This window comes from Amyelois transitella, chromosome 21 (genome assembly GCF_032362555.1).
Source record: "Amyelois transitella isolate CPQ chromosome 21, ilAmyTran1.1, whole genome shotgun sequence".
Classification (NCBI taxonomy): Eukaryota; Metazoa; Arthropoda; class Insecta; order Lepidoptera; family Pyralidae; genus Amyelois; species Amyelois transitella.
This window is the reverse complement of record NC_083524.1, coordinates 2,152,823-2,174,779: the sequence shown is the minus strand read 5'-3', so window position 1 is coordinate 2,174,779 and position 21,957 is coordinate 2,152,823. Positions and strand designations below refer to the sequence as shown.

Genomic DNA, 21,957 nt, shown 5'->3' with positions numbered 1-21,957 from the left:
TATAACCCTAATCCTTTAAGGTTCCTAAGGTTTTGCCCCCCTGGGAATTCACCATAACAAAGTAGCCTGTATTACGTCTAAATATCTAGCCTTATTATTATTTGTACTTAATTTCGTCAAAAAAAAATCGAAACTAGTAAGCAATTGAGTTCTAATTTAAAAGTAAAAATCTATTGTATTAGTATCATTAGTATGGATGTGGCCTGGATTAGAAAATTGTCATAGGTACTAATGTTATTGTTACGGTCGACAGTTTTATTCAGAGCCCAATGTATATATGTATGTTCATTTCAGCGGGGAGTACCTAGCAAGTATGTTAAATTTTAAAAATCTGATCGATTTTTGTTTAAATACTTTACTGTACCTCCAAAGAAATCTGCATAGTATAATTATTCCTCGCCGATTCATTTATTTTATATAGCGTAAAAGACCCAGTGTTATTAAAAAATACACTATGTACCTACTTATGGATATAAAAAACAATATTTTTAATGAAAAACTAAAAAGGTTTTAAATAATTTTATTCACGACATAATATAAATCTAAGAATAGTGCATAAGTTTTTACTACGTTATAAAAATCTTAAAAATAAAACATCTTAACTACCCGAATAGGACACCGATTGCTGGAGCTCACAAACATGACAATTTTTATCACCGATTTTACCCAAAATGTTCGTCAATTCTGAGCAATATGTAAATAACAAAGTGTTATACATATATTAACAATATTGTTACATAAAATAGTAGACTTCACACTTTTTTCCTTCAAAAAACTACAACTAAGTGAATAAATTCAATGTAATATGTTTGTTCTATACTTAAACTAATTAACAACTACATACTTCGTCTTTAAGTAATCGTAAAACGACGCAATCTTAGTAAAATTACAAATATTGTTGTCATGTAAAATGAAAATTATTTTTGTAGATATGAAAAAAAAACTACCTACAATGGAATATAGTAACATAGTAAGGCATCTTAAATTGACAATTATCTTAGGTAAACATAGTTTTAATTTAAAAGAGTCATTTTTTATAACAAACTCCCAACCAAACGTTTGTAGGTATTTCTGCGATAAATTAAACTTCCATGTCACTAAGTTCAAGGACATGGTGTTACATGTAACCCTTCGTTAAGTTATATCAACCGCAGACGAATCCGCGGGCAACAGCCAGGTAACACATTACACCTCATTAGACTTGAGAAAGGACCTTTTCAACCGACATGCACCAATTCGGTTCATTAAATTAAAGTCGTTAACAAAAAAAATCAAAAAATCACAGAACAATAATAAGAAAGAACGGGTAACGTCCAAAGTTTAAATTCTTCAAAGGCGGTAGGCAGAGATATATTTAAAATTTATTGAGTCCCATAAAATTTAAGGCTCACTCAATTATTTAAAATAAATTCACCGCGGCCTTATAAAGGTTTACAATGAAACAATATAGTTGCACCGACTTTAAACTTTTTTTTTCCATAAAATTTACAAACACATAACTGAGGTGCGATTCTTATTAAATTTGCTAATATATGTGTAATACATTATTATTTCTCTTTCTTTTTATTTAATTATACTCTTACTTTTGCAAATTACTTTCGGAGCCATGTCAAAATCATTTATTAAATTCAGAATTAAAAGTCAAGCTTTTTTTGATAAAAAAAAATGTGTTACCCATTAATATACACAAAAACATATATGAATGATGAACACAAGGAATAAAAGTACATAGGTTCTGATAATTTCCAAAGAAATCTCTTCCAGTAGACAGTTATTTTTCATTTATATTTTGTTTATATAAAAAGAAATCGAAATTAAATATCTGGTACAGTAGTGTATACAGGAAATTTAGAATCAGAATCACACCTTAGTCTAACATAGCCAATAAAACGTACTTGGATGATGTCTAAATATTTCGAAATCTTATTTGGTTACGATTCTTTTTTGTCACCTAAATTAAAAACTGAAAATAATTCGCCAACTTTAGCCGGATGAGTCAGTAAGTCACCATTTCTTTATACATTAGATATAAGGCGTAAAGTAGCAAATTTTGTACGCCACAAGTGGGCCAATTTTATATATACATATATTATATATATTTTCCAATATTTTTAATGACGGGGTGATTCAAACGCCATTCCAATCCAAGTACGATCTACACACGGAAGTAAATTAGGACTGGAAGCTAAAATTATTTTTAACAAAATTATAATACAGAATAGAACAATGACTTTGAAATGTTTTCTCCTCTGTCTCTTTTTTTACATAAAAATATAACTTATCAATCCTATACCGCGTTGACAGAGTCTATAAAACAATTTGTCTCTTTCTAATAACACTATAAAATTCGAAATAAGAGAATGAGATAATTATTTTCATGAAATACACCTCCATCCTCTTGGCTAAGAGGTTAAGACGTCTACAACGCCAGATGTCTTTAGATGTCTCGGTAATAACATCCCGGTTACTACATCCCAACTTCTCTGGAAAGGAGCCCAAGGTAAGCCTTTTAATTTACACCAATAAGAAAAAAAATTAGAGGGTGATATACATATATGTTCAAAGCAGTTTGAAATGTTAAACAAACTCTTTATTGTTATGTTCTTGTTTATCTGTGGTGCGGCGTACCATGCGCGCGCATCTTGAAAATGGCATTCGTATCCAAGCTATCCTGTGGTTTTATTGCATGATTATTTATAAATATTTATAAAAATATCAGAGGGGTAAAAGAAAAAACGTAATTCCGAGTCATTTTAACATTCTGAAAAATTTGAATTCCGACGTCCAGACCGTCTTCCGTGTAGGTACCTACACAAGTTGTTCACGGCATTATAACCTTAACCGCATCTTCTCCGGCTGCGAGACGAGCCCGTAAGAGTCCAGGTGGGCGTAGAGAGCGGCCAGGTACTCCTGCGGGTGCTTGATGTAATGCTGGACGTGCGGCGAACGGTCCCAGCATTTCCAGGTGCACTGCAACACATATATATACATACATATGGTCACGTCTATATGCCTTGCGGGGTAGTCAGAGCCAAGAGTCTTGAAGATACTGAGAGGCCACGTTCAGCTGTTTGGCTTAATGATAGAATTGAGATTCAAGTAGTGACAAGTTGGTAGCCCATAGCACAATACATACATAAAATCACGTCTATATCCCTTGAGGGAAAGACAGAGCCAATAGTCTTGAGGATACTGAGAGGCCACGTTCAGCTGTTTGGCCTTATGATAGACTGGAGATTCAAGTAGTGAGGTTGCTGGCCCATCGCCCAAATGAAGAATCCCAATTATATAAGACTAAGTCTTTCATGTCCAAATAATAGGATTTATAATCTATACTTAATATTATAAAGCTGAAGAGTTTGTTTGTTTGTTTGAACGCGCTAATCTCAGGAACTACTGGTTCGAATTGAAAAATTCTTTTTGCGTTGAATAGCCCATTTACCGAAAGGCTTTAGGCTATATAACACCACGCTGCAACTATGCGGAGCGAAGAAATAACAGAAAATGTGAAAAAAAAACGGGAAAATTATTGCACCCTTGATGGCTTCACACGAACTCGCGGGCACAGCTATCAGTTACAAAACTTGACATAACGGAAAATGTGAAAAAAAAAAACGGGGAAAATTATTGCACCCTTGATGGCTTCACACGAACTCGCGGGCACAGCTATCAGTTACAAAACTTGACATAACGGAAAATGTGAAAAAAAAAAAACGGGGAAAATTATTGCACCCTCGATGGCTTCACGCGAAGTCGCGGGCACAGCTATCAGTTACAAAACTTGACATAACGGAAAATGTGAAAAAAAAAACGGGGAAAATTATCGCACCCTCGATGGCTTCACACGAAGTCGCGGGCACAGCTATCAGTTACAAAACTTGACATAACGGAAAATGTGAAAAAAAAAACGGGGAAAATTATTGCACCCTCGATGGCTTCACGCGAAGTCGCGGGCACAGCTATCAGTTACAAAACTTGACATAACGGAAAATGTGAAAAAAAAAACGGGGAAAATTATCGCACCCTCGATGGCTTCACACGAAGTCGCGGTCACAGCTATCAGTTACAAAACTTGACATAACGGAAAAAGTGAAAAAAAAAAAAAAAAAAAAACGGGGAAAATTTTCGCACCAAAATGATGGCTTCAAAAACTTGACCTCACCTTGACTCCCATCTTGACCCAGCTGTCGTGGACAGACTTGTTGCTGGACTCGGCCCCCACGGGGTCGCTCTTGGAGAGCAGGAACAGGGCCGGAGCCCTGCACAGGTTGGTGTGGAACATCTGCGACGACCTTATGTAGTGGATGGTGGCTGCTTCGTGGAAGGTCTTCAGGTGATATCTGAAAAGTAAATATATATATAAGTGAAGTGTGGTTCCCGGCACCAATAGAAAAATAGAATAGGACCACTCCCATCTCTTTCCCATGGTAGTCGTTAAAGGCGACTTACGGGTAGGCTTATGAACTTGGAATTCTTGTAGTGGGTGAAGGGCTAGCAACCTGTCACTATTTGAATTTCAATTCTATCATTAAGCCAAACAGCAAACTTGTTAGGTGAATGAATAAACAAGAAATAATAGTTATTTATATTTAGTACTAGCGACCCGCCCCGGCTTCGCACGGGTGCAAAATTCGGAAAAAATTATACATAAAAACCTTCCTCTTGAATCACTCTACCTGTTACAAAAATCGGCTTCAAAATCCGTTGCGTAATTTTAAAGATTTAAGCATACAGACAAACAGACTAAAATAGCGACTTTGTTTTATACTATGTAGTGAAGAAATTAGTAGTTTAGTTTTGTTATAGGAAAAATACAAATCATTTTTCCGTCATCATCAATGAAATCACATTGTACATAGTTGACTTATAAAACTTCTCGAGATAAATTCGAGACGTGAGTGCGTTATCTCTCGTTTGCAGACACTACTACTTCTGATAAATTAAAAAAGGAACCACGATAAAATTAACTGTTTATACATAAACTATTTTCAAGATATTGTAGGTAACTTGGGTATTCTCAAAATTTGCTACAAATCATCTTAAGATGTAATGTGTGTGTAATCATATTAGTTATGAGTTGAGAAATTATGTGTAATATCTAACTAATATGAATTCGTGTAGTTCACTTTGTATATAATATCTAGATATCGCGCACGTGAAAAGTACTCTATGTCGTACTCCATACTATATGTATACGAAATTTCATGGAAATAGGATTAGTGGTTATGACGCAAAAAATGGACAAACAAAAATACTTCCACATTTACAATATATTAGTATGTATTTGTCATCTCTCCATGCTTAAACAATAATCAATTCAATTTGACAAAAGAAACGAATAGTACTATAGTATTCACGCGAGCGGATCCGCGTGCAAAAGCAATTTATTTATAAGAAATTCACTTTAATTGTCGTTTACCTAAACATTACGATAACGGACGTTCACTGTTCGATAACACGTTTATCTCACAACATATTTAGCGGAGATAAGAGTCTGGCGATTTTATTGTTATCACAATATTTTCCATGACACATTACTATCTTTTACTATTTAGGTCATACATAGAAGAATATAAAATAAGAAGAAATATATAATATGATATAACGAAAATCTTTACATAATTAATTTACCTATTAAATATGATTTAATAGATATATTTAATAGGTAAATTAATAGGCATTTTGTGTAAATAAATTAAGTTATATCACAAAACAGTGTCTTTCCTTCGTGGTAATAAAATATTAATAATTATATCACCGTCGTCAACGTCAGTATTAATGAAAGCAACGAAATGTATATTTATAAATGTAAAATAAAATAAAAATATTCATATATATTTATATATACATACATATGTACATACATAAAATCACACCTCTTTCCCGGAGGGGTAGGCAGAGACTACTATATTTATATATATAAACTAGAGGCCGCCCGCGACTTCGTCCGCATGGAAATCCTATCAATCCCGCGGGAACTCTGGGATAAAAAGTAGCGTATGTGTTATTCTGGGTCTTCAGCTACCTACATATCAAATTTCATGGTAATCGGTTCAGTAGTTTTTGCGTGAAAGAGTAACAAACATCCATACATCCATACAAACTTTCGCCTTTATAATAGTAGTAGGATTATTTACATAACTTTATATATATTGATAGATAGATAGATAAAACTCTTTATTGCACCATAAGAGTAAAACATACAAAACAACACAAAGCAGATATAGATGGTACAAAGGCGGTATTGATTGATTATATTGATTACTTACTCCATGTAAGCCCTGAGCGTCTTCTGCATGATTCTGTTCTTGGGGAAGACGGCCGCCGGGACGCCGATGGTCAACTCGCTGATGTCAGCCGCCGAATCCCACACCTGGGCCACCACGCGGTCCATAGCTGGTTGCAACCTTGAATATCACCAATAACTTTCGTTAAAAGAGAACAGGTTGACTAAGCAGATATACAAGGAGAGTGTGGAGGGTAAGGTCGGAGTGGGAAGACCTAGACGAACGTATCTTGATCAAATTAAGGACGTCCTGGCAAAGGGTCAGGGCAAAAGTACCCGAAACCGCCGAGCTTGCATGAAGAGAGTTATGAATGTGGATGAAGCGAAGGAAATATTCAGAGATCGTGGCAAGTGGAAAGAGGTAGTCTCTGCCTACCCCTCCGGGAAAGAGGCGTGATTTTATGTATGTATGTAAAAGAGAATCCTCCAGCCGATATTCTCCTTTTTTGAAGTCGGTTAAATTTCTTACACTTTTCTGACGTGAAAACCGCATCAAAATCGGTTAAGCGAAACGCGGGATAATCGCCGACAAACATACATACAGGTGAAATTGAGAACCGGCTTTACTTTTGAAGTTGATTAATAATCATCCAATCATCCTTATGTTGGCCCCAACACTAGTGTACGGGCGAAAAAGTTGGGGGATGGAATGAACGCAAAGGAAATGTGCCAAGTTGAAAGCACCCAACATGCTCGCATTACAAGATGCCTCCGTAGGCCGACGAGAGATCCTGACTGGACGTCGCAAAAGATGTCGCATCCCTTAGTCGCCTTTTACAACATCCATGGGAAAGGGATGGAGTTGTCCTATTCTACTTTTTTTTAATTGGTGCCGGTTACCACACGGCACCTTTTTACATTATTAATATGGGCATGTTGACTTGACAGCCTCTGTGGCGCAGCGAGCACTGATTGAGTTAGCCTCGAAATACTAACTCAACGATACTATATTTTATAATAAATACTTATATAGATAAACATCCAAGACCCAGGCCAATCAGAAAAAGTTCTTTTCTCATCATGCCCTGACCGGGATTCGAACCCGGGACCTCCGGTGACACAGACAAGCGTACTACCGCTGCGCCACAGAGGCCGTTATATATATATTAGAACATTATATTGTTATCCTACCTCTCCTTATCCTTCATGACCTCGACACACATTTCACCCATGATGTACCCGCCGACCGAGAACCCGTGTACCACCAGTGGCTGCCCGTTGTCGTTCTCAGCCATCAGCCTGATGGCGTCGCGGGCTACCAGCTGAAAATACAAAGATAACTCTCTTAAGCTTATAAGTTAACTTATTAAATTGGTAATTAAATAGGAGCCGTGTGGTTCCCGGCACAAATACAAAAAAAGAATAGGACCACTCCCATCTCTTACCCATGGATGTCGTAAAAGGCGACTAAGGGGTAGGCTTATAAACTTGGGATTCTTCTTTTAGGCGATGGGCTAGCAACCTGTCACTATTTGAATCTCAATTCTATCTTAAAACCAAATAGCTGAACGTGGCCTTTCAGTCTTTAAAATACTGTAGGCTCTGTCTACCCCGCAAGGGATATAGACGTGATTTATAGGATACTTCATATCGCTTAATAATTGTCAAAACGTATGGTTTAACAACATTGGTTGACGTCAAATAAATTACTTAAAACTAAGTTTACTGCCGCTTCCACGTCGAGTTAAACAATCCACCACTGCTGCTGATGAGTCCGGGGTGCGCCTTTGATCTCGGGTTTTTGCACGTAGCTGAACCCGTCAGAGTCTTGGTACCGGTACCAAAAAAACCGGCTCTATACCGTTATTTAGAGGTTTTTTTTTCATGTCGGTACCCGTTACAGTACCGGTATTATACTTTAAAAGTACCGGTACCTAATTAAGGTATTACTAGACCATAACTTTATAACGCAAATGATTACAAAATAACAAAATCACTTCTATTTATTTTTCACGTTACGTCGTTTGATTTTAGTAAATGATTTTGAAACGTATATGTGGTTGGTACTAGTAGTACTGATACCGGTATAGTACCAATATTATTATACCAATACTATTATACCGGTACCGGCAGTAAATGTACTTCAAAGTCAATACATATTGTATATCAAAGTCAATGGTACCGGTTTCTAAATATAGCCGAATTACAAGCCTTGATTCCCGTCTGACCAACGCACATATTTCCATCATGGTTACACATCCAGTTGTCCGAATCTACAATGCGAAATTTTATGTGAAAAACGGCCATTATAGAGTACTATAGGCCGCCCGCGACTTGTCCGCGTGGAATCAATCCTGCGGAAACTCCGGGATAAAAAAGTAGCCTATGTGTTATTCCGGGTCTTCAGCTACCCACATACCAAATATCATCGTTATCGGTTCACTAGTTTTTGCGTTAAAGAGTAACAAACATCCATACTGACATACTCACAAACTTTCGCATTTATAATATTAGTAGGATTCTAGTCCAGACACCTATAGTATCTTTATCCAGTGTCGCGATGACCGCTGGCCAGCCAATTACTCTCCAAGGTCTCGCTGCGACTACTCGACTGATTGAACTGTATCGTACCTATTGGACATTATTAGCGTGTACAAGTTTTTATATAAAGTAAGTACGCATCATATACATACACTGGCTGTGCCCGCGACTTCGTCCGCGTGTAATTGCTATTTTGGGCATCATTGAAGCCCTCAAGGAGGAATAATTCTCTCCGATTTTTTTTTTCACATTTTCCATTATTTCTTCGCTCCTAATAGTTGCAGCGTGATGATAAATAGCCTAAAGCCTTATTCGATAAATGCCATATTAAACACAAAATTATTTTTTCAATTAGAACCAGTAGTTCCTGAGATTAGCGCGTTCAAACAAACAAACTTTTCAGCTTTATATTTTCGTAATACGCGGGTGAAGTTGCGGGTGGGTTCCGGTTATTTCTATAAATAAAAACGTTATCTCCGGATTATGAAGCGGTTATAACATTGCATTTTTATCTGTTACGGTAGGACCTAGTTCCTTATCAAAAATAAAGATATGTTGCAGATTGACGTATGGCTTAAAGATATAATTGAAATTCATATAGGGACAGTTTGCTATCTCGTCGTCTAAAAGTAGAAACTTTTTTGTGTTGAATAGAATATTCAACACATATCGAGGAAGACTGTGCTTAAAAAAAAAATATTTTTGTGTTGAATAAACCATTTGTCGAGGAAGGCTTCAGGCTATATAACATCACGCTGCAACTATAAGGAGCGAAGAAATAATGGAAAATGTGAAAAAAAAACCAGGGAAAATTATTCATCCTTGAGGGCTTCAACGATGCCCAAAATAACTATTCCACGCGGACGAAGTCGCGGGCAACAGCTAGTTATTTTAATAAAGCGAATCGGATTTTGTCCAGCAGAAAATTTAAACACATAACCTAGTTAAACCACGCAAGCATATACCATTCGCAATTCTATTCTATCAATACATACCTGTGACCCCTTCAGGGGCCACATGAGCTGCCAGGGTGTGCAGGACACGGAGACCACGTCGAAGCCCTGCTCCAGGTACAGGGTGGCGTACTTCATCACGTGCTTCTGCCGAGCCAGGAGCCAGTTGATCATAACGCAGATAGGCTTGTTTGGTAGCTTGTCAAGTCTGATGAGGAATAAAGAACAGTTACGACTCTCAATCTCTCAATTTTGTGCTGTTTTGTTTTACTCATATTCGTACCGTGTGGTTCCCGGTACCAATACAAAAAAGAAAAGGACCACTCCATCTCTTTCCCATGGATGTCGTAAAAGGCGACTAAGGGAAAGGCTTACAAACTTGGGATTCTTTTTTAGGCGATGGTCGAGCAACCTATCACTATTTGAATCTCAATTCTATCATTAAGCCAAATAGCTGAACGTGGCCATTGAGTCTTTTCAAGCCTGTTGGCTCTGTCTACCCCGCAAGGGATATAGACGTGACCATATGTATGTATGTATGTATTTGTTTTACTCTTATAGTGCAATAAAGAGTTTTATCTCTCTCTCTATCTCTCTCCGCTTCCTCCTCCTGGCAATAGTCCCACATCCTCACATTTCTGGTAAGGAACCCGGGGGAATCCCGACTGACCTGCGCATCATTTGCAGGGGTGGGTAAGGTCAAGCCTTTTCTAATATTAGGCTTGTTTGACAGCTTGTCAAGTCTGGTGAAGAATAAAGAACCTCAACCACTCTCCATTTCTTCCTCCTGGCCCGGTCACATCCTCACCTTTCTCGTAAGGAACCTGAGGGTCTTAACAAGAAGCTAACCACGTCTGACCTCCGAAACTTTTGCAGGGGTGGGTAAGGTCATGCCTCTTCTAATATTATACATACATACATATAATCACGTATATATCCCTAGCGGGGTAGACAAAGCTGACTGTCTTTAGACTGAAAGGCGACGCTCGGCTGTTTGTATCATAAATAGCTACCTAAATATATATATTCAATTATCTAACAGGTTTCTAAATTAAGCTTTTGATATGAGAAATGTAACAAATCCAGGCAAAAGGTGAACATGCAATAAACCGGTTTCGATTTCGATTTTGCAACAAATAACTAGTCACTAATTTATGTATCCTTTCAAAATCCACTATTTATTTTTAGCAGAGCTCTTGTTAGAAAGTCCAAACATCAGATAATTTTAAGGGAACGTTATTTTTGCTATGTCCATGATAATTTTTGATTTGGAATAAATGGTCGCTTTATCGCTATTTTTTTTATATCTATCTAGCAGATGAATATAAATAAAATTAAAAAAAAATAAATATTAAAAAGCCAAAAAAAAATGTTTCAAAATTAGCAAATCAGATTACGCTATGACCGACCTTTGTGACAGATGTCTTTAAGCGGACTTTACTCTATAATATTATGAAATTAACTGATTTATATCCTTTTAAAGACAAAACCCGGGGAATCCCGGACAGATGACAGAACAATCAATCACCCTCATTGCACGTGATTTTCAATAAATTGCGAAAGGTATACACTGTGTCGTGATGTTGAATAAAACATACTTACATACAACTTTCCGGCTATTTATTTATAAGCAGAGGTCACTGTTTTTGACATGACAAATTAGCTATTTTGAATGCAAATTTTGGATGCGTAATTTACACGAAATGTCGTCTAGAACTGTCTGGAACCATGGTTGTTACACAATATGAAAGTACTAATTCCCTTACGGGGTCGACAGAGCCTACAGTCTTTTGAAAAGGTCATGACTACGTGCTGTGTGGCGTAATGATGGAAATGAGATTCAAATAGTAACACGGGTCTAGCCAATCGCCTACAAGAGGAATCCAAGTTAACAAGCCCATCCCTTAGTCGCCTTTCTCGACATCTATGTGAAAGATATGGAGTGGTTTATTCATAAGTGCCGTAAACCACACGGCCTTTCTTTAATTTCTCTGTTATATGAGTCGTTTTTTTTTCTTTAAATTTGGACTTTTACTTTTGTTCACTGCATTCATGTAGTTCACTGTACCCGTGTCTGAAATTATTTATGAAGTACGTAAAAAGCTTTTATTCTGATGTTGATGTTACACAAACATATCGCTGACTTTATCGAGCTATACAAGGTAGGTAACAATGAGCTCAATTGGTGACCAATCAAGCTATGGTTTACCAAGCTGTTGCAAACAATATAGGTATATATTATGATCGATATGTCTAGCATCATAATTTTTTTAATTTGGGACACTTTAATATATATTTTTTATTTTGTTGTTTTATTTTTCACGTTGGTGCCCACGGAAGGCCAGCGTTGTGGTATATACCACGACAAATGCTGAGCAGGGGGTACCATTTTGGTACAAAAGTTGTTATAGGCTAATGGTGCCGTGTGGTTCCCGGCACCAATACAAAAAAGAATAGAACCACTCCATTTCTTTCCCATGGATGTCGTAAAAGGCGACTAAGGGATAGGCTCACAAACTTGGGATTCTTTTTTAGGCGATAGGCTAGCAACCTGTCACTATTCGAATCTCAATTCTATCATTAAGCCAAATAGCTGAACGTGGCCATTTAGTCTTTTCCAGACTGTTGGCTCTGTCTACCCCGCAAGGGATATAGACGTGACCATATGTATGTATGTATGTTATAGGCTAATAAAAATAAAAGGCACATATCTGTCTCTACATGGACTTTGGCTCACTAAAAATAAAAGGTCCGCTTTAGCGTATCGGAGGCAAATGGAAAAAAAGTAGCCACGCGTACGAGGCATGATTCCAATACCTGATAATGATGACGCACTCCGCAAGGTCAATGATCGACTTTACGTACAGATTCCTCTTTAGAAGCTTCTTTATAGCTGAACGTGGCCGTGTTCAGTCTTTTCAAGACTGTTGGCTCTGTCTACCCCGCAAGGGATATAGACGTGACCATTAGTATGTATGTATGTTCTTCTTTAGACTAAGACTTTCATTACCTACCTTTCTTCTTCTTTTGCTCAGTCTTGCGTAACTTGATAAGCGCCACTTATTCTTTTGTTGGACAATCAAAATGCAGTTGCGCTTACTTTTTACATACATACATATAATCACGTCTATATCCCCTGCGGGGTAGACAGAGCCAAAAATCTTGAAAATACTGATAGGCCACGTTCAACTGTTTGGCTTTATGATAGAATTGAGATTCAAATAGTGACAGAGGTCGCTAGCCCATCATCGCCTAAAAGAAGTATGCCAAGTTAATAAGTCTATCCTTTAGTCGCTTTTTACGACATTCATGGGAACGAGATGGAGTGGTCGTATTCTTTTTTTTTCATTGTTGCCGTGAACCACACGGCACCAATTTCTATTTTTATTTAAAAGTAAAAACTGTTATCAAACACGACCTTTTTCGATGACTCATGAAAAGTTTATTGGGAATCAATCTTATCTTTAGAATTTTGATCCTTAATAAATTTTTACGAACTCAACTAGGTCGAAAGGCCACAAATTGTGTGTTGAAATATGTTAATATGTTTTTGTAGATGACCATTATTTACAAATCAGTTTCAGACTTGTGTAACTGTGAACTCTAAACATCATTGTTTAAATTATTGTATTGTACTACCTATAGAGAAACTATTAAATCACCAACTATTACAGCAGGCCGATTTTCTCATCAGCTGAGTTCTAGATAGACATAACATACGTACATATGATTATATGTACGTATGTTATGTCTATCTAGAACGTCTATATCCCTTGCGGGGCAGACAGAGCCAACAGTCTTGAAAAGACAGATAAGCAAATAGTGACAGGTCGCTAGCCCGTCGCCTAAAAGAAGAATTTCAAATTTATAATCCCATCCCTTAGTCCCTTTTAACGACATCCATGGGAAAGAGATGGAATGGTCCCATTCTTTTTTTCATTGGTGCCGGGAACCACACAGCACTGCCGGGAACCACACGGCACATAACTACATTGAATAAACAGTCTATTCCTTATACTTACCTTAGTCTTTGATTGACGACTTTAATATCAGTCTCCAGTATTTTTGTTTCGATGGTCTAATAGGTGGCCGGTTAAAATGAGTGACGTGCCAATCTACCAATTTTTGAGGTTATGTACCTACATTAGTTTCAATACTAACCAGTGCTCTTACTTCGAGGAAATCTGCACATTCAGGCAGCTGGATGTGTAATCAGCGGTTGCGGAGGTCAGGTAGGGTCAATGTTGAATATGCAACCGGGTCTAATAAAGCCAGGAGGTAGAAGAACGTTCGTGAATCCTACTTACTTCATAGTGGCGGGGTCGGCGGTCAACTTGACCTTGTCGTTGCTGATGTACTGGATGTTTTTGGTGATGTCCTGCGTGTGCGCACCCCGGTCCATGGTCATCATGGCGACCGGCGCGCATGACAGCAGCGGCCGGAATGGAGACTGTAACAAATTTAACAAGTGGTTTGTAAATCACAATCCCGACTAGACTAGACTAGAGAATCCCGATAGATAGATAAGACTGCCATTGCAGTGCCGAGTGGTTCCCGGCGCCAATAGAAAAAAGAATAGGACCACTCCATCTCTTTCCCATGGATGTCGTAAAAGGCGACTAAGGGGTAGGCTTATAAACTTAAGATTAAATAACTTCTTTTAGGCGATGGGCTAGCAACTTGTCACTATTTGAACGTCAATTCTATCTTAATTCCAAATAGCTGAACGTGACCTATAAGTCTTTTCAAGACTGTTGGTTCTGTCTATCCCGCAAGGGATATAGACGTGATTATATGTATGTATGTAAGAGTAAAACATACAAAACAGACTTATCGTTAATGCAATCTCTTATATTATGTGAAAGAATGTGTTGAAATTTATGTAAAGAATCGCTTCATTTCCCACTATTTGTCATCCTATTAAGTCCATACATTAAATAGTATCAACCTCTTTTTCACATGTTACTGGCCAGTTATAAAAAGTTACATGTTTTGTTTTTTATTAAGGAACTTGAGTGAAAAAATTTGAATATCAAAAACTAACTACGCAATAGTTCATCAAAGAGATACATAATTTAGGTCGCTTTTATTTTTCAATATATATTATTTAAAGTGTGTGTGCGTTTTTATTTGTTGTGAAGCTCTAATATCGTAGTTCGCGAATTGAACAGAATGTTTTTTTGTTAACTCTTCACATCTAATGTAGCTACTGAAACGATCTCCATTAAAAAAGTTAACATATGTACATACATACATACACTTAGTCCAAAGTACGGAAAAGGATATAGGGTACCTACACACGTGATTTTCACAATATTTGGCACATCGTGACAAGTGGAAAAGTGTAGTCTCTGCCTACACCTCCGGGAAAGAGGCATGATTTATGTATGTATGTTTGCATGTAGAATAGACCTTCGGATGTAACATAGGCTATTGTTTTTCTCGAATTTCCCACGGCAGCAAAGCCCCACGCAAAAGCTAGTATTTAAATAGATTAGAATAATTTATATCATACTAGCTGTCCCGGCAAACGTTGTTTTGCCATATAAATAATTTTTATTAGTAATTCCTAGTTTAAAAAAATGTTAAGGGTGGACAACCCTTATCACCAACAAATTGATGTTGGCCGTATCTCAGACTTACTCAATATGCTCACAAAATTTCATGAGAATCGGTCAAGCCGTTTCGGTGGAGTATGGGAACGCACATTGTAACACGAGAATTTTATACATACACTACATATGTATAAGATACAAATTACTTAATAAAAAAATAATATTTTATGGCATCATAACATCACGATAACTGGCTTAGTCAATAGGTATCATGTTAGATTTGAAGTTTGAACGAAACAAATTATATTTTCGAAGCAACCACACGTAACCTGTGTTGGAAACTGGCACGTGTATCTAAAAATAAAACCAGTTTAACACTTGCGTCGCGTGATCATGCCAAAACTATCGTACGACATCACCAGGTAAGGAAGATGTATGAAACATTGCAAAATAATTAGAAACATACATATATATATAAACATATGATCATGTATTCATCCCATACGGGGTAGACAGAGCCAACGGTCTTGAAAAGACCAGAAGGCCACGTTCAGCTGTAATTATGGTACATACATACAAACATTCGGTCACGTCACGTCTTTATCCCATGCGGGCAAGACAGAACCAACAGTCTCGAAAAGACTGATCGGCCACGTTCAGCTATTAAGCTTAATGATAGAATTGTGATTCAAATAGTGACAGGTTGCTAACACATCGCCTAAAAAGGAATCCCAAGTTTGTAAGCCTATCCATTAGTCGCCTTTTACGACATCCATGGGAAAGAGATGGAGTGGTCCTATTCTTTTTTTGTATTGGTGCCGGGAACCACACGGCACCATACTCTTAATTAGTTAAACCTATTTACGCGAAATATCAACAAGATTAGTTCAGTAGATAACTTGAGACACACAATCAATAAACAAACTTACTTTCGCATTTAAAATGTCAGGATTGCTTCCTATCAGTCAAATTTAAAACTCCTTAATTTTTGGAGTCGGTTAAAAATAGTTGTGTAGACTATTGACCGAACCCAATGCCAGCCACGGTCAAGATCACGGCTCTCAAAAACTATGGCATTGAAAATATTAGACGACCATTATCAATACATATAATAAAACAGTAAAAATATGTTATCCGTACATTTAGTATTTTTGACTGAAATGGATAGAGGGACACTTAAAATGAATAATAGAAGAAAAAAAAATTTATTTTGAATTGTTTGTCTGTCTGTCTGTCTGTATGTATGATCACGTTTATCTTCTAAAGTACTGAACCGATTCACTTAAAACTTTCACCAATTGCTTTGTTTTATTTATGTATCCTCCTAGCGTTTGTCTCGGTTCCATCTCCACATCACTGGAGATGCCTACGCGCAACAAAGCCTGCCTCCGTAGCATGACACATGCGTCGCCGTTCTCACCACACGAAAAACTATCGCTGTCCCGTTTCACGACATAACAAAAAGGCGAAACAGCGATAGTTTTTCACGCGATAAAAACGTTTGTTGCGTGTAGGCATATCCAGTGAAGTGGAGATGTAACCGAGACAAACGCATACATACATTCATATCACCACGTCTATATCCCTTACGAGGTAGACAGAGCCAACAGGAGGAGCCGGGAGAATGACCATCAACAAATATATAAAACAAAGTAAAATTTATCAAGAATACAAAGTTCAACATTAACAATCATGTTATTTAAAATTAGGTATTATTACAGGGACATTGAGTATAATATTGCATGCAATTGACATTAGGAACAATTCTATTGAAATTGTCATTCTATTCTGTGTATTAAGAGTTTATTATTAAAGGCTATTTTGGCTTGATACACATTTAATGGACGATAATGCACGCACATTATACATAGAACAAATACAACGAGACATGCAATAGGAATCCAAAATAGAAAAACTGTCTATGCGAAAGGCTGGCCATAGATGTTATAAAATATTCTTATATAGTTATAGTATAGTGTCGTGTGGTTCCCGGACCACTCCATCTCTTTCCCATGGATGTCGTAAAAGTCAACTAAGGGATAGTATAAACTTGGGATTCTTCTCTTAGGCGACAGGCTAGCAATCTGTCACTACTTAAATCTCAATTCTATCATCAAGCCAAACAGCTCAACATAGACTATCAGACTTTTCAAGATTGTTGGCTCTGTCTATCGCGCGAGGGATATAGACCTGATTATAAGTATAAATAAAATAAAATGAACATGAACTAAGGAGTATTATGAATCTTGTAGGTACAAACAATCAAAAACAAAGAAACAGCGTAATCTGAATCAATCTGAAACAGCGTAATTGAAATGTCATTAGTAACCCCGCACATCAAGTCATTACGAGAGAATACATTACATAAAATAAAGGTGGTTACCCTAATAATGTATTTATGAATTTAACAATGTACTGTTCAACAGACTTCAAAGAAAGAGGTTCACTGTTCGACTATATTTTTTAACACTATGCAATAACATGCCGTGTGGTTTACGGCACTTTAGAATAAAACCACTCCATGTCTTTCCCATGGATGTCGTAAAAGGCGACTTAGGGTAAGGCTCATAAATTTGGGATTAATCTAGTAGGCGATGGGCTAGCAACCCGTCTATTTGAATCTCAATTCCATCATAAAGCCATACAGCTGAACGTGGCCTTTCAGTCTTTTCAAGAATGTTGGCCCTGTCTACCTCGTAACCCGAGGGTTCTTTCTTTGCTTAAAGAATTAGTCTGTCTATTAAGCGGGGAATTGCTGCCAGCATATTAGGCACGTCGCCTCGATGAGACGCTTTGGAATAATGTATTTCTTTATTTACCTATAATTGATTTAATTATTATTAATGTTTTTTTAATAAAAAAGGCGCTTGTATTATTAACATGAACATTCAACTGCCATGAGTAATAAATTTTACGCATAGGAAATCGCGGCCATTCAGTCTTTTTAAGACTGTCGGCTCTGTCTACCCCGCAAGGGATTTAGACGTGACCATATGTATGTATGTATGTATGTAGGAAATCGCGGGCAAAAGCTGTTTTACTGAACTAAATAATGCAGTTTGCATAACTCTGTCAATATTAATTAACTGCACATCTAAGATTAAACGTGATGAATGTCTGCTCTGTACATGATTACTATAACTCTATGTTGCATCGAATATACATTCCAGTCACGAAATAATTCAACATATACGGGTACTATGTAAGTATGTGAATATAATACCTATATGAATGTCTGAGGCGTCCACCAACAGGTTGGCATAGTAAGCATCATGCAAATAATGATGTTTATATTGTACTAACTATTTCGCAAATCCCTCAGGAACTACATATACTTAGTTTAAAACAACTATTGAAAGGATTTTCATGAAACTTTGTAGTAATTTTACTACGATAGACATTGGATCAACATAGTTAAAATTTATAGACAAGGCGGACAAAGTCGCGGGCCACAACTAGTATACTCATAAGCTAATTTCGAAGGCTATTTTAAAACATCAAAAACAATTACGTACCTATAATGATATGTTGTCATTTCTTACATATAAAATTATGAATAATTATCATCTGATATTATTCAATTTGCACTCCACATGTCAAGGTGATAGGCTGATTATCATAAATAAGCCTTTGTAACAGAAAATAACACTGTGTATCATTGTTACATTAATCTTTTAATCTAGATATATTTGTGGTGACATCAAACAGCAGAATTTAACGGTGTGCCACTCCATCTCATAACCGTGGATGCTGTGAAACTTAACTAAGGGGAAAAGTATGTGCAACTTGTGGCCTGTTGGAATTCGAACCTATACCTCCTAGTGCATTTTATTCAGATAGTTTAACCTTTTGACCTCCGACACTTGACCGAAAACCCATCCATATCTATATTAATCTAAAATAATACTAATAATAAAGAGAAATGATTTGTATACCTATTTGTATGTCTGTAAACAATAAGCTTAAGAACTACTCAACTGATATTTGGCACAGATATAAAAAAGACTGTTGGGAGTGACATTAGGCTACTTTGTTTTTCTAGGATATCTTACGGGAGCGAAGTCCCGTGCAAGAGCCAGTAAACTTAGTATTAAGTGTTGTTCAAATGTCCCATAGTTTAGAATTTGGGTTAAAATAATTGCGGTAAAATTGGATTCATTCCATAAAATTAAATTTATCTTTTATGAAACAAAGATTCAAGACTTTGATCCTACACAAAGAAAAACAGATAATGTAATTTCAGCAGCTTACATTCTTTGTTCACTAATAAATATGAGGCTTTGTGCATCAAGTAGGTCTGTGACCTCACACAATGAAGCTGCAGTTGTGCTGCAGTTTTTTGACATGACTATGAAATATTTATATAAAAATTTGTTAAATTTCAATATTTTCTCTGACATTAAAAATTCAATAATTTCTCAAGACATTTTTTTCCATAAAAGACAACTAAGATATAAGCTAATAAATTTGGTTTTCCTATAGATGATAAGCTAGAAACTGCTCACTATTTAAATCTCAATTACACAAGAGATCCATAGAGCAATAATATTAATGAATTAACAATATTATTGTATAGAAAAACTTGTTACTTACATTTTTGGTAATTCTCAATCCAACCCTGCCATGGTCGACTGCCAAAGAGACCATAGTCTTGAACACACTCATCTTGACTGTAACAAAAAAAAAAGAAAATAGGTATTACAAGAAAATAAATAAAATATTATGAAAATAAAAATTTTAATTTGAATTTGAATTCTAAAAATATAATAAATAGTATACAACATTACAAGTAATTAATTAAAAACTACACACACAAAGGTACTCTGCTTAACCCAATGGTACACCCTTAGATAATAGTATTAAAGTAAAGTACCCAATGTCCGACAGACCACCAATGATCCACACATAAAAAGTAAAATAAAAAAAGGATATACTAATATTATGTATTTGAACGTAAACGAAGAATAGGTTTAGACAAGGTTCATCCAGCTCTCATTGCAAGTGTCACTTTCTACATTCGGTTATTTTGATAAAAATGGTGGAGCTTTAAATATCGACCGGCAGAAGTTTTTAACGGAAAGCCAGTTTTATTAGCAAAATCACTAAGGAGGTGAGTAAGGTTTATTGCTCTTGGGTGTCCATAAATAGAACATGTCGATTACTAGATCTCGATTATTGGAACATGTTGAAAACTGGTTGTCGGTAAATAGATTTCTGCAGTCGAATATTAGGCCAAAAATACCATAAATCTATATTGGTATATCTTGTAAATTTTTATATCACCTTCATTTCTACTTAAATATATCATGCAAAATACCCTAAAATTTTACTCAAAACTTCAAAATATGATAAAATAATAAAAATAAAACAAATATTGTTAAAATACTAGAGTTCGTGCGTTAAAGTGTCAATGATTGGGGGTTTTACCATAGCATTGAGTCCACCTATTGTACTTTACAAATTGTAATTGTTACAGTAAATATTTAATAAATAAACTACATCTTTATCCCTTACATGAGTAGACAGGTAGAATGGTCTTGGAAACACTGTAACACCACCTTATAATGTATTTCTTGATGGTTGCAAGCCAATCATGAGATGATAATATAAGTAAAATAAAAACCCCAAGTTTGTTAGCCCTGCCTGTGAATGACTTTTGCAATTTGCACAGGAGGAGAAGCAGACAGCACAATTTTTTTTTAGCATGGAAGCTTTCACTACTTGGATGCACTAGAGGTTAGCAACTATGCACTAATTGATATGAAATGGACTCTTTGTGGTGAATTTTGGGAGTTCTTGGGGTCAACTGAATTGTATTTATTTATTAAATTCTTAGTCATGACTTCAAACTGAGACAATGTTTTGATTGATTATAATTTTTATTTAGTTTTTGTTCTGTGAATGTTGATTTTTCACCAATAAATAGTTTCTTTACATTTTTAATTGACACAAATTATCATCTTTTAACTGTACGGCTTAATGTTGGAATTGTAATTCAAATATTGACAGGTTGTTAGCCCATCACCGACAAGAATCTCAAGTTTATTAGCCGTTGCCTAAGTCGCCTTTTGCAGACAGCAATAGGACAGATAGAAACCACACGGCACCACTTATGATACCGTTACCAATAACAAGCCTTCTTGCCCACAAACTAGTAAATACTGCTGATTTGCATTTGTAATTACATTTTAACTTTGCACCCAAAAAAAAACCAGAAATCCAAAAAAAAAATGTTTTCTAAATATCTCTGTTCTAATTACTTACAGATAGAGCGATCGAAAACTTACCTCTTTGTCAAATTAAAAGTCCCAAAGTGCTAGCTAGGAATCCAACAAGAATAATGCAGCGGCACTGCGGCAGTAATTTTCACTTTATTATCGATTCCCGGTATATTTTGTAATTCGAATTTAAGTTAAAACTCTTGAAAACTTATTTAAATTATATTGACTCGGGTATTGTGTTTGATACGATTAAGCTAAAACAAATAAGTGAAACACCGTATGCACTATTTACACCCACACACCACGACTACCGAACGAAAGCACGCACGCATCAGATCCGATCCCATCACACCACACGCACTCGACAGCTGCGTGATAGTAGGGTCACCCTGGCGCAACTCTAAACAAAAAAAAACGATTGTATGAAACAAACAGGAATTTTCAAGGCGTATATGTGCGAA

The 21,957-nt window shown here is 36.3% G+C and overlaps 1 protein-coding gene across 1 annotated transcript; it reads right to left on the bottom strand.

Annotated features, from left to right (window-relative positions):
* Positions 1-504: 504 nt before the first annotated feature.
* On the bottom strand, positions 505-21,852 carry LOC106136566 (uncharacterized). Its single transcript, XM_060950216.1, has 8 exons — positions 21,563-21,852; positions 19,869-19,945; positions 14,028-14,170; positions 9,763-9,928; positions 7,418-7,548; positions 6,270-6,407; positions 4,163-4,340; positions 505-2,970 (listed from the first exon to the last, which is right to left on the bottom strand). Exons 2-8 carry the CDS (start codon positions 19,938-19,940, stop codon positions 2,830-2,832), a joined length of 969 nt encoding a protein of 322 aa, XP_060806199.1. The 5' UTR covers positions 19,941-19,945; positions 21,563-21,852; the 3' UTR covers positions 505-2,829.
* Positions 21,853-21,957: the final 105 nt, after the last annotated feature.

Excerpts from the sequence above, each read along its gene's own strand:
- LOC106136566 (XM_060950216.1), bottom strand. The coding sequence starts at position 19,940 with ATGAGTGTGTTCAAGACTATGGTCTCTTTGGCAGTCGACCATGGCAGG. Across the intron at positions 6,408-7,417 it reads GTCATGAAGGATAAGGAGAG|GTTGCAACCAGCTATGGACC; the intron begins GTAGGATAACAA and ends GTGATATTCAAG. Across the intron at positions 4,341-6,269 it reads ACGCTCAGGGCTTACATGGA|ATATCACCTGAAGACCTTCC; the intron begins GTAAGTAATCAA and ends TTTACTTTTCAG.